The sequence below is a fragment of the Labeo rohita genome, unplaced genomic scaffold (genome assembly GCF_022985175.1).
Source record: "Labeo rohita strain BAU-BD-2019 unplaced genomic scaffold, IGBB_LRoh.1.0 scaffold_304, whole genome shotgun sequence".
NCBI classification, from domain to species: Eukaryota; Metazoa; Chordata; class Actinopteri; order Cypriniformes; family Cyprinidae; genus Labeo; species Labeo rohita.
Genome location: NW_026129222.1, coordinates 57,920 through 70,349, shown reverse-complemented (window position 1 = coordinate 70,349; position 12,430 = coordinate 57,920). Strand labels below are relative to the sequence as shown.

The 12,430-nt window shown below is 33.0% G+C and overlaps 2 protein-coding genes and 1 long non-coding RNA gene across 5 annotated transcripts; 2 read left to right on the top strand and 1 right to left on the bottom strand.

Annotated features, from left to right (window-relative positions):
• The first annotated feature begins 1,682 nt into the window (after positions 1–1,682).
• LOC127160254 (uncharacterized) lies at positions 1,683–2,470 on the top strand. Its single transcript, XR_007826684.1, has 3 exons — positions 1,683–1,774; positions 1,956–1,997; positions 2,283–2,470. It is a non-coding gene; the product is annotated as an uncharacterized LOC127160254 (long non-coding RNA).
• LOC127160252 (uncharacterized) lies at positions 2,184–12,424 on the bottom strand. 3 transcript variants are annotated; one of them, XM_051102905.1, is made up of 6 exons: positions 12,339–12,424; positions 10,090–10,386; positions 9,844–9,983; positions 8,210–8,309; positions 7,969–8,115; positions 2,184–2,323 (listed from the first exon to the last, which is right to left on the bottom strand). In XM_051102905.1, exons 1-6 carry the CDS (start codon positions 12,394–12,396, stop codon positions 2,268–2,270), a joined length of 798 nt encoding a protein of 265 aa, XP_050958862.1. In that variant the 5' UTR covers positions 12,397–12,424; the 3' UTR covers positions 2,184–2,267. The 3 variants fall into 3 exon arrangements, with proteins under 3 accessions (XP_050958862.1, XP_050958861.1, XP_050958863.1); XM_051102904.1 differs by lacking the exon at positions 2,184–2,323 and adding an exon at positions 6,706–7,012; XM_051102906.1 differs by lacking the exons at positions 2,184–2,323; positions 8,210–8,309 and adding an exon at positions 6,706–7,012 and having other exon boundaries at positions 9,828–9,983.
• LOC127160253 (uncharacterized) lies at positions 3,692–7,539 on the top strand. The gene is made up of 6 exons (XM_051102907.1): positions 3,692–3,851; positions 4,926–5,222; positions 5,971–6,225; positions 6,384–6,476; positions 6,648–6,688; positions 6,971–7,539. The coding sequence occupies exons 1-6, from the start codon at positions 3,788–3,790 to the stop codon at positions 6,998–7,000; spliced, it is 780 nt and encodes a 259-aa protein (XP_050958864.1). The 5' UTR covers positions 3,692–3,787; the 3' UTR covers positions 7,001–7,539.
• Positions 12,425–12,430: the final 6 nt, after the last annotated feature.

The window sequence follows — 12,430 nt, the reverse complement described above, 5'->3', positions numbered from 1 at the left end:
GCATTTTGAAAGTTCAAACTCGGGGCACCATATCAGTCCATTATATGGAGAAAAATGCTGAAATATTTCCCTCAAAAAACACAATTTCTTTATAACTGAAGAAAGAAAGACATGAACATCTTGGATGACAACGGGGTGAGTACTTTAGTACTTTATCTGTAAATCTTTGTTCTGGAAGTGGACTTCTCCTTTAATATTATCATTATTGATGTGTTCACTTCCGGTATAAAAATTCACCAACTGGAATAAACTTGATTGTTGAATGTTGACTTCCATATTTCATTCATTAGGTGAAGATGTGAAGAAAGCAGTGGGTGACACAGTGTCTTTTCGTCCAGCCAACATAAATCCTCCAGTCACCAGCATTATGTGGAAACAGAGAAGCAGCAGTGGAATTCTTGTCAAGGTGATTGAATGGGATGATGATGGTTTTGTGGTCCCGAATCAGAGATTCAAAGGCATCACAGCTCTTGATGAGAAAACTGGACAAATCACTATAACTAAATTAACTGTTGAACATAGTGGAGTTTATACCATTGACATCAACAGAAAAGAGCAGGAACAAAGATTCCTGTTAAATGTTGTGGGTGAGTGGATTTTTGTCATTACATTTATTCAGTTCACTCATATTAATACTGCAATATCATCATTAAATTATTTTAATTGTTTTAACATAATTTCAGATACAAAAATACTTCCATGGTAATTTGATAGCCTATATGTGTTTTTTCTCTGTGAACTTGATTTCCATTCTTGTTTCATTATTTCTTTCACAGAGCGGGTCCCTAAACCTGTCATAAAAATAGAGATGAGCACTAACCCTGATGTTGTGTATTTAATATGCGAGTACAGCGAAACGATCATCTGGAAGAATTCTTCTGGAGAAAAACTGGGCTCAAAGCACTATCCGAAAGGAGAGTTCATCACAGTTGAAAAACAAAGAAGACCTGAAAACTACTACACATGCACGCTCAAGAATGCCAACAGTGAGGAGACCAGTGATCCGGTCTATGAGCGAGACCTGTTTAAAGGTAAGAGTGAAGAAACTCCATACAACATACACTACCGTTCAAAAGTTTGGGGTCAGTAAGACTTGAAAGTCTTTAAAGAAGGAAGATGCCATCAAGGCTGCATTTATTTGATTAAAAATATAGAAAAAAACAGTAATATTGCAAAATGTTTTTACAATATAAAATAATGTTTTTTATTTTAACATACTTTAAAATAGAATTTATTCCTGTGATGAAAATCTGAATTTGATCAGCTGTTACTCAGTCTTAAGTGTCACATGATCCTTCAGAAATCATTCTGATGCGGATTTATTATTAGAATGATCAATGTTGGATAATATCAACAGTTGTGCTGCCAAATATTTTTGGAACCTGATTATTTTTTTTTTTTTTTTTTTTTCAGGATTCTTTGATGAATAACAAGTTTAAAAAGTACAGTGTTTAGAAAATATAAATATTTTATGATGTAAATTATTTATTATTAACTTTTAATAAACTTTTAATTATTAACTTATCCCATAATTCAGTAAAAATGTTATTCTGCATGTAGCTAGTAAATATGTGATCTAAATTTAAATTGTGTTATTTACTAACCCAGTTGTGATCATTTAAATGTGTTCCAGGGCTGGATTTGCTTTATAAGTGTTGCATGTTTTTTTTTTCTTCATTAGATTCAAACACAAGTCTTGCCATTTCAATTGTCATTCCTTTGATCGTTGTGGTTCTCATCATCCTTATCCTGTTTCTCATAATTCGTTTTCAGGGTAAGACTGCAGTTGTATTTAATCTTTAAAGCATTTGAAATGCTGTGCTTATTATTTGCTCAAAACCCAAAACAAAACTTGAACCATCTATGAATAACATAAACTCATTTTTAAGAAATGGTAAAATACAATTTCATGTTGACTGTAAATGACTGTGTCACTGTTATTCTTGTTCAATAAGGTCATTGTGCTGCTTGCTGTGGGAAACCCAAGATTTACAAGAGTAAGTTTATTTAATTTCTTCATGAAAAAATCGTGACTGTATGTTTTGTAATGTAGATAAATATACTGTATAACTTGTACGTGAATGACAGATACACAGTTGTGCTCATCACTGATCCTCTAAAGCCCAGCTGGAGCTCTTTACCATATGTGTCTTAATAACTTTGCTTCTTGTTGGACTCTCTGTTTGAACAATAATTCAGATTCATAAGGTGATTTATGTGTGTTTAGGGAAATATGAACACAGGTTGTCATTTGTAATGAACTGTTTTCACTGTTTTGGTAGATTTCGAGTTTGAAGATTCCTCAGCCTGAGCCCTCTCTCATCTGAAAGATATCAAAGACAAGATGCTCAAAACACTGCCATATTTAAATAATTTGAAAATGCTTTTAAATGTTCATGGGTCTTTGATTTTTTTAAAAAAAGGTAGAAAGTAAATAGAAAACTAATAAGTATATAGAAAAATAAATTAAATCACAATAACAATATGTAAAAATAATTTGCAACAGTAACAACAATGCAAAATAACTTTGCAACAAGTTGTGCAGCCCTGTATAAAAAGAAACAAATAATAATAAAAAATACACAAATAAATAAATTATAACAAATAAATATATGGGGAAAAATATAACTAATAGTTATCACCTTACCCAGTTGATTGATTGCACTGATAATTGCAAACATTTTTTGTATTGCAAGTTTTTTTTAAAATGTTAGGTTTAAATATTATTTAATGAAATATGTGCTAATTTGCATACATTTCAAGTACAAAAACAAACAAACAAAAAAAAAACCGGGATGAAGTCAGTTTAAAAATTGTTGTTTAGTTTTTTTGACATATTAGAGTCAAAAGTTTTTACAGAGGGAATTTTGAAGAGCTCATTTTGTCACTCCATAATTCAGAAAAAATTAGAATGGACAGAAAACAACATACTGTTTTTTTTGGGGAAATAAAACATATAAAATCAAGCAAATTATATATGAACAAATCCATCTGTAAAAACCTTCAGGATATAGACAGGAATAAAAATGTAGGAGAAAAAAACTCATTTTGAAATAAATAAATATTTAAATATTTAAAAATATTTATTGTATTTGAAATCTGTTGACACAAATACATAAAGTGCAATAAAGGAAACACTTAACAGTGTCTTTTGGATGTTTTCTTTCCACTAGTCTGAAAAAACACTTTATGAAAAACCAAAAAGCCCAAAATATCAAACTTGACAGGTGCATGAAAAAACAGTGTTTTTGACTGTAGGGTCTCACCTTAATTATTAATTATTAAAAAACTTATCACAACATTTATATATCATTGATGTTTTGTTGTTTTGATTGCTTCTTTTACCCTCATTTGTAAGTCACTTTGGATAAAAGCCTCAGCTAAATGATAAAACGGTAAATGGTAATTACAACAAATAACCCATTTTTTAAAAAAACAAATATTCCTTTGTAGGTTAATTGTATTTTTACATTGTATTTATATGACTATATAGTATTTTTATACTAGTACTATTATTTAGCATTTCATAAATGCATGTGCTAAATGAATAATGTAAGTTTCTCATTTAGATTTAGATATGCAGATGACTGTGGAGGATTGTGGTATGAACTTTTAAAGGGGAATTTTAGAATTTTTTCGGAGTACTGCCGGTAAAACACCAACCACGTGTTTCCTTTCAGTTTCTGTTTCCATCACTCTCCACATGTTTTGGACTGCGATTAGATGTATTTGCACCTTTGAGCAAAATAAAGAAAAATAATAAGTAAGTGTACTTTGTAAAACAAAAATGCCACGTAGATGTTTGATGCTGGTCACCATTGTTGTGTTCATCACCACCGAAGCTGTTTCAGGTAAGTTTTTGTTGCTTTGTCGAAGATAAAAAGGTATCCGTAAAGCAGCTTTAGAAATATAGCAGCATTATAGTCTAATTAACAAATATTAAATGATTCCAGTGTATTTTATGTAATTAGATTAAGAATTTTGTTGTAGCCTGGTATTTGATTTATATTATAGCTGATTTAAGCTATAAGTAGCTGGTTTAAGCGGGTCTTTAAGCTGGTTTAGCTGTTTTTTGTTTTTCAGCAGGGATCAGTGATGGGGAAAGTTATTTTAAAGGTAATGCATTACAATATTGTGTTACTTCCTAAAAAGGTAACTAATTACATTACTTAGTTACTTTTTATGGAAAGTAATGTGTTACGTTTCTTTTGCATTACTTTTTATATCTGAACTGGGCTTGCTTGTTTGTTTTTAATATAAAAAGTTCTATTTTGGCAAACGTAAAAGCCCTTTCACACCAAAAGTAAAGTAAAATGAATAAGCCTCAGGTTGAAGTTAAAGTAAATTCATGTACAGTAAAACACAGAAGAAGAAAGTTCAACACATTTCAGCAATAAAAAATAAAAGAAAAAGTTTATCTAGAGTAATTTTTTTTTCCTTATTAGTATGGTTGAATTGGGTCATCGAAGGTCAGCAAATACATTGGTTAATAAAATGGGATTAAATACATAAAGGATATCTGTGTTATTTAACATTTAATTATTGCAGGTTTGCGTCATATTCTGAGTTGCATTTCCCTGAGCTCTCAACATGGGGACAGGAGACCTGTCAAACAATAAATGGGAAAGAAGTAACTGGTGTTACTTATTTGAAAAAGTAACTCAGATATTTTACTATAAATTAAAAAGTAATACATTACTTTACTAGTTCCTTGAAAAAAGTAACCTGATTACATAACTAACTACTAAGTTACTTGTAATGCGTTACCCCCAACACTGGCAGGGATGGCACTATGTTCAAATTCCATGTTACTTTTAGGTTCTTATTAATATTATCATTATCGATGTGTTCACTTTCGGTATAGAAATTCAGCAACTGGCATAAACTTGATTGTTGAATGTTGACTTCCATATTTCATTCATTAGGTGAAGATGTGAAGAAAGCAGTGGGTGATGTGGTGTGTTTTCGTCCAGACAAAATACATCCTAATGTCACCAGCCTTATATGGAAACAGAGAAGCAGCAGTGGAATTGTTGTCAAGGCGATTGAATGGGATGATGATGGGACTAAAATCCCAAACCAGAGATTCCAAAACATCACAACCCTTAATAACGAGACTGGAGAAATCACTATATCTAAGTTAACTGTCAAACACAGTGGAGTTTATACCATTGACATCAACAGTAAAGAGCAGGAACAAAGATTCCTGTTGACTGTTGTGGGTGAGTGGATTTTTGTCATTACATTTATTCAGTTCACTCATATTAATACTGTAAAATCATCATTACATAATTTTTGTGGTTTTTACATACACAGAAATAATACAATAGTAATTTGATATATGACCCTGGACCACCAATCGTAAGTAGCATGGGTATATTTGTAGACAATACATTGTACAATACATTGTATGTGTCAAAATGATCAATTTTTCTTTTATTACAAAAATAATTAGGATATTAAGTAAAAATAATGTTCCTTGAAGATATCTTGTAAATATATCAAAACTTCATTTTCGATTAGTAATATGCATTGCTAAAACTTCATTTGGACAACTTTGAGGACGATTTTCTCAATATTTAGATTTTTTTGCACCTTCAGATTTCAGATATTCTAGTAGTTGTATCTTGACCAAATATTGTCATTTCCTAACAAACCACACATCAGTGGAAAGCTTATTAATTCACTGGTTTTGATGACTGGTTTTGTCGTCCAGGGTCACGTACTGTATGGTGTTTACATGGCAGGTACGCCAAAGTATTTCCATGAATAATACAGTACTACCATGGTTCATGTCCTAAAACCACTGTAGTTTTACAGGATAAAACTGTTGAATTAGTGATAGTTTGCTTCAAAGTAAAACCACAACATTAATATCTGATACCATCACTGTACTATGGTCAAAACACTTTTTCCAATTTTTCCTCTGTGAACTGGATTTTCATACTTGTTTCATTGTTGCTTTCACAGAGCGGGTCCCTAAACCTGTGATAAAAATAGAGATGAGCACTAACCCTGATGTTGTGTATGTAATATGCGAGTACAGTGAAACGATCATCTGGAAGAATTCTTCTGGAGAAACACTAGGCTCAAAGCACTATCCGAAAGGAGAGTTCATCGCAGTTAAAAAACAAGGAAATCCAGAAAACTACTTAACCTGCACGCTCAAGAACGCCATCAGTGAGGAGACCAGTGATCCGGTCTATGAGAGAGATCTGTTTAAAGGTAAGAGAGTGAAAAAACTCCATACAACATAAATCTGTATGGAGCTAGATATTTAAATGTTTTATGGTCTTTTAATTTATAATGCTATTTATTAACACAATTGTGATCCAGGGCTGGATTTGCTTTATAAGTGTTACATGTTTTTTTTTCTTCATTAGATTCAAACTCAAGTCTTGTCATTTCAATCATCATTCCTTTGATTGCTGTGGTTCTCGTCATCCTTCTCCTGTTTCTCATAATTCGTTTTCACGGTAAGACTGCAGTTGTGTTTAATCTTTAAAGCATTTGAAATGCTGTGCTTATTATTTGCCCAAACCCACCCCCCAAAAAAATTCTAACCATTTATGAATAACATAAACTTGTTATTAATTCACAAAGAAACAGGATTAATTATGATTTCATGTTATTCTTTTTAAAATAAGGTCATTTTGCTGCTTGCCGGAGAAACCCAAGATTTACAAAAGTAAGTTTATTTAATTTCTTTGTGGAAATCAAGACTGTATGTTTTATAATGTACATACAAATACTGTTTTTCACCTCGTAACTTGTACGTGAATGACAGATACTAACATCGGGCACACAGCTGTGCTCATCATTGATCCTCTAAAGCCCAGCTGGAGCTCTGCGTTTTAAAAACTTTGCTACTCTTTGAAGTCTCTGTTGAACTCAACTCATAAGATGATTTATGTGTGATTAGAGTAATATGAACACAGGCTGTCATTTGAAACTGTTTTCATTGTTGTAGGATCTGGAGTTTGAAGATTCCTCAGCCTGAGCCCTCTCTCATCTGAAAGATATCAAAGACAAGATGCTCAAAACATTGCCATATTTCAATAATTTAAAAATGCTTTTAAATGTTCATCATATATATATATATAAGCGTGAGACACTGCCAGTGAATATGGTAAAAAAAAAAACAAAAAAACAAAAAGCAAAAACCTAATAGTTATCACCTTACTTCGCAAATGAGGCATTTTTTAATGAAATATGCGCTAATTTACATACATTTCTAGTACAAAAATCTAAACACTGGATGAAGTCAGTTTAAAAATTCTTGTTGAATTTTTTTGACATATTGGAGTCAAAAGTTTTTACAGAAGGAATTTAGTCACTCCATAAAAAAACTTTGAACAGACAGAAAACAACATATTTTTACTGTTTTTTTGTGAGAATAAAACGTATAAAATCAAGCAAATTATATATGAACAAATCCATCTGTAAAAACCTTCAGGATATAGACAGGAATAAAAATGTGTAGAAGAAAAAACTCATTTTGAGAAAACGGTCTTTAAAATATGAATTACAATTAAAATCTATTGAACAAAAGATAAAGTCACTAAAAAAAAATAACTAAATGATAAAACAGTAAATGGTAATTAACAAATAATCTTTTTTTGCTTTGATTGCTTCTTTTAGATTCATTTGTAAGTGATTTCACTAAATTAAAACAGTAAATGGTAATTACAACAAATAACCCATTTTTAAAAATATTCCTTTATAGGTTAATTTTATTGATTTCACATGACTATATAGTATTTTTATACTACTATTATTTAGCATTTGATAAATGCATGTGCTAAATGAATAATGTAAGTTTCCGATTTTGCAATTAGATATGCTGTTGACTGTGGAGGATTGTGGTGTGACTTTTTAAAGCTTAACAAGAACAGCCACAGCTTCACAGTTTGATCAATTCAAATGCTCATACAGTATAATTTCAGAGGTGATGAAGACGTCTCTTACCTTTTTGGCAATTATTGCATTGGCTAGAGAACACGAGAACACATATTAGCAGTAGCAGAAGGGCTCCTGAACCTGCTAAAATGCTCACCATGATCCAAAAATCAACGCCAAAGTGTTCACGAGGACCTGAGCTTTCACCTGTGGCACCTGAAAGATGATCATTAATCTATCTTAAGCTGTTAAAAATTCTGAAAACTAAAACAAACTCAGTACATTGAAGAATGAGAAGCATGTGAATTACATGATACTGTAATGTTGTCGCTTTGCTCACTGCTGACAGAATTGTTTACTCTGCATGTGTACGGTTTATTCTCCTGTACTTGAGCAGATGTCAAGAACATGTAGCGCCCTCTTCAGGTATTAGGTATATCTACCTGCTTGAACTGTTGACGCTAAACCCGGATTCTTTTAATTGTGTCTCTCGACGTGATTTTACTTAAATCAAATATGGCCCTACGTTTATGATGCTACTAATAAAGTGCAACTTGGATCTCTGTAAATTACTTTCCACAAATATTAGCTACCCCTCGGCACTATTTGAGTGACCACGCAACGTAGCAAAAATATACAAATTTGTTCCAAAGGAAATAAACAGAAGGAATCAAGGACAAATCAAAGTCTCATAAATAAATGTTTTCCTTCAAATATAGCGCTTGTGTGACTCTTTTTTCTCTTTTACACAAACACACCCAAAGGGTTAAAGTTCTTCACAGATATCAAGATGGAGTTCTTCACTGAATCACACTTCCGAATTACACTAGTTATTTTCTCTTCAGAAGTACAAATCTGACTCCAATAAGTGTAAACCAATATAACAGTGTACTTTGGAAGACTTAAGATAGAAATAAAGTATGTAAATAAACTTTAGATTTTGTTAGAAATACAAATGTTACCTTTTACTCTAAATGAATCACAGTATTAAACCACCATACTGTTCAGAAATTGAAAACCATCGTAATGTGGGCCCACCTCACTCGCTCACACACACACACAACACAAACCCCCCGTTGCAGGCCTGAAACGTCGCTGGAGTGCGTTGAGGCCGAGTGAAACGTAAAATGGCCGCTTCGCTCTCTAAGAGCACAAATAAACAAACAAATGTACCTGAATAAACTTGAAAGAATTCAAAGATCCCGTCACCAGTCACATCGGTCCATGTGGAGGCTGTGATCCGTCAGCAAACTCCGTGACACTCCCACGAAGCCAGAGGAACTCCTAACCACTCGGCAATTAGGAGCGCTATCTGGATTTCCTCAATGCACTTCCCAGTCGATGCAGCAAACGTCTTTGGCGATCGCTCCGATCACCTACAACTCTCGTACGGGCGCTGATTTAAGTGGGGAACCTGAGTTAAGTTTCTCACCAGCAAAGCACGTTAGCCCCGTTTACTGTAAAGACGATCAAGTGTTAAACCGGCATTTCTTCTGAATCGCGTCGCGTTGACTTCTCTGTGGCATCGTGTTGACTTCACAACAGAATACTCCACTGGTTAACACTCAAACAATACAGTTCTGACAACAGTTTTCACACATAAAGTGACGCATTTTCTGTTCTCATGCCGACAACATCACCTACGCCCTTCTTTTTCCGACTCGCTTCTCCCTGTTGACTGACAACCTCACTCGCCAATCACAGTTGCATTACTTGACCTTAGGCGGGATTAAGTCATTTTTGAACCAATAACATTAAATTAAACACAGCTTAGTGACACAAACATGTCTAAACAGAACCCTTTTTCCCCTATAGAAACACTTTTGTCACAAGAAAAAAATAAATAATAACATAAATACAAATAAATATGATAATGAAAATGTGAATAAATTAAAATAATCAAATATATTATAGAAATCGAAACTAACCCAGGGTTACAAACATTTGAGGGGTTTTTTCATTCTGGATGATTTTGTCTTCTTTATACCAGGATACAGTCAGATTTGTACGGTTTCCAGTGTCACAGGTGAGTATAGCGTCCCCATTTTTGCAGTTGTCCTTCACAGTAGGTTTAGGAGCCTTTGCTGTGACAGAAACATGGTGTTTATTTCCTACTACTGGAACTACTGTAGAAATATGCAGTCTTATTTTGCTATTATAGTGGAAGAGTATGAATATTTGTCCTCTTACCATAAACTTTAATTTCCTCTTCTCCAGCACCAATCTCTGTACCATCATTATTAAAAGCACTGTATTTATATTTGCCGGTGTCCTTCAGACTAACACTTTTAAATGTTAATGATCCATCTTTGCCTATTTCCCCATCTATATTATTATTCTTGATCCTCCCTCTTTTCTTTTCAATGAAAGCATCACTAGAGAGATGTAACCATTTGATCTCTGTAGGTATTTCATTGTTTCTTGTTTTCAGTTTGATGGTGCAGGGCGTTCCCTCTATTAGCTCTTTTCCACATGTCCTTGTTGAGACTGTAATAAGATGATATTAGCATTAAATAAAACTCTACAGGGTTTATGCGCACATATGTGGTTTACCATGGGAAATAAACAAAACATTATAGTGAATGAATATTTCTCAGGGTGGGTTTCGATAACGTTTTCGATAACTTTAATACACGATACAGTTCATTTAACACACACTGACTCCTAACAACAACAGGACCTGTCATCAAACCGTATTGGGTATGATGTTACAAATAGGGACCTGCATTAGACAGCATATACAGGCTTTTCATTAGAATATCAACAGAAAAACTATCATGAAACAGGTAAGAGGGTAACAAAATCATGATAACAAAATCAAACTAAATCATAATTATGGATGACAGAAATTAAATTAAATAAATAAATAAATAGTGTAAAATTATAACATATATTCCCTGTTTCAACATGAAAAAAATGATTCTGAAAAAAAAAAAGTGTTTAAGTTCAAATCTGTCTTCAAACCTGTGTTCACCTTTTTATTCAACATATTGTGATACTGACATTTCAAAAAAATATTCTATTTTAAGACCGTTTTGAACTAGATATTTCAAGCCAACCAATCAGTGCCTGATTAAATAAGCAAAAAATCTGGTTCACCAAATAACCTTTCAGTCAAAACCATTTTCAGTCCAAAAAAAAAAAAATCAGTTTGCAGTCAGGACCATTTTGCTGAAGAACGAGCGTGAAGAACGTTTTAATAAAGAATCTTTTCCTACTATGAATTTGTTGAATGAAAATGTTCCTTGGATGTTAAGTGTTCAGAACCACCAAACTTTAATCAAAAGCCACAGAAAACAAATAAGATTTGGGAACAGATTTAGTGAAAGAGTAAATCTCACATTTACAGGCAGACTATTACAATGTTTAGGAGCTGCAGCTGAAAAGGCCTGACCATCTTTGGTTTTACAACGACAACGTGGACAGTTAAGAGAAGCTGATTACTAGACCTAAGTGCTCTTTGAGGAGTAATGTAATGAATCAGTAGGTCACTAATGTATTTTGGTGGAAGACCAGATAAAGCCTTATACATCAAAACAGCTATTTTGAAATCAATTTTAAACTTTACAAGAAGCTAATGTAAAGACACTAAAATTGGAGAAATGTGATCCCTCTTTTTTGGTCCAGCCTCGCTGCAGCATTTTGGACAATTTGCAGGTGAGAAATCTCCATTTGAGGCAGACCACAGTAAAGGGAATCACAGTCCAGGTGTGATGTTATGAAAGCATGGATTGCAGTCTCTAAATATTTATGGGACAGAAACTGTTTCAGTTTCACAATTAGTCTCAGACGGAAAAAAACATCCCTTTACCTCTGTGCTATTTAAGTTGAGTAACGAATCAAATGTAACCACAAGATTTCTTATGGAAGTAAACACCAGCAGAGAGAGACTCTAAATTAAAAACAGATGAAGACCTAGAGTGGCCTAAAATCGAATTTTGCTTTTGCTTTCATTTAATAGCAAAAAAATTATTAGCCATCCAACATTTGATCTCCTCAAAACAGTCAATATTTTAGATCTGTAAGTGTCTTCTATTAAAGGTAGATGTGCACAAACTCTCATTGCAGCAGTTTGCATATAAACATCACTAGATTTGCATTTAAAAGTTTTAGAAGTTTTGTTGCCTTACATTATTTGACCTGATCTTCCCCACAAAAGTGAATTTAGATGTTCCTAGACTAAGTAGGCCACTATTTTTAAGTTAACTGAAAAAACATGATTTACAGTGATTTGTATACTGTCATGAGTTGACACTGTATAACGCAATATGCGTGAGAAGAAAAGGTAATGTTGGATTACTTACTAGATTATTTTATTTATTTATTTTTTTTAATCAAATTATAACTTTTGATCGCAACAACGAAACATATTTTGGACCCACAGTAAAGTCTGAGTTGAGATTATTAACATATCAACACAAAATGAAACCATAACCTACCAGAGAATGCAGTAACTCCACAGAGGAATACAAATATGACACGGTACTGGCAGGTCATCGCTCTTCTAGAAAACGGCAATTGTTTCAAAACC

Excerpts from the sequence above, each read along its gene's own strand:
- LOC127160253 (XM_051102907.1), top strand. The coding sequence starts at position 3,788 with ATGCCACGTAGATGTTTGATGCTGGTCACCATTGTTGTGTTCATCACC. Across the intron at positions 3,852-4,925 it reads CACCACCGAAGCTGTTTCAG|GTGAAGATGTGAAGAAAGCA; the intron begins GTAAGTTTTTGT and ends TTCATTCATTAG. Across the intron at positions 6,477-6,647 it reads TCTCATAATTCGTTTTCACG|GTCATTTTGCTGCTTGCCGG; the intron begins GTAAGACTGCAG and ends TTTTAAAATAAG.
- LOC127160252 (XM_051102904.1), bottom strand. The coding sequence starts at position 12,396 with ATGACCTGCCAGTACCGTGTCATATTTGTATTCCTCTGTGGAGTTACT. Across the intron at positions 9,984-10,089 it reads AGAGGAAATTAAAGTTTATG|CAAAGGCTCCTAAACCTACT; the intron begins GTAAGAGGACAA and ends TTTCTGTCACAG. Across the intron at positions 8,116-8,209 it reads CGACAACATTACAGTATCAT|GTGCCACAGGTGAAAGCTCA; the intron begins GTAATTCACATG and ends ATCATCTTTCAG.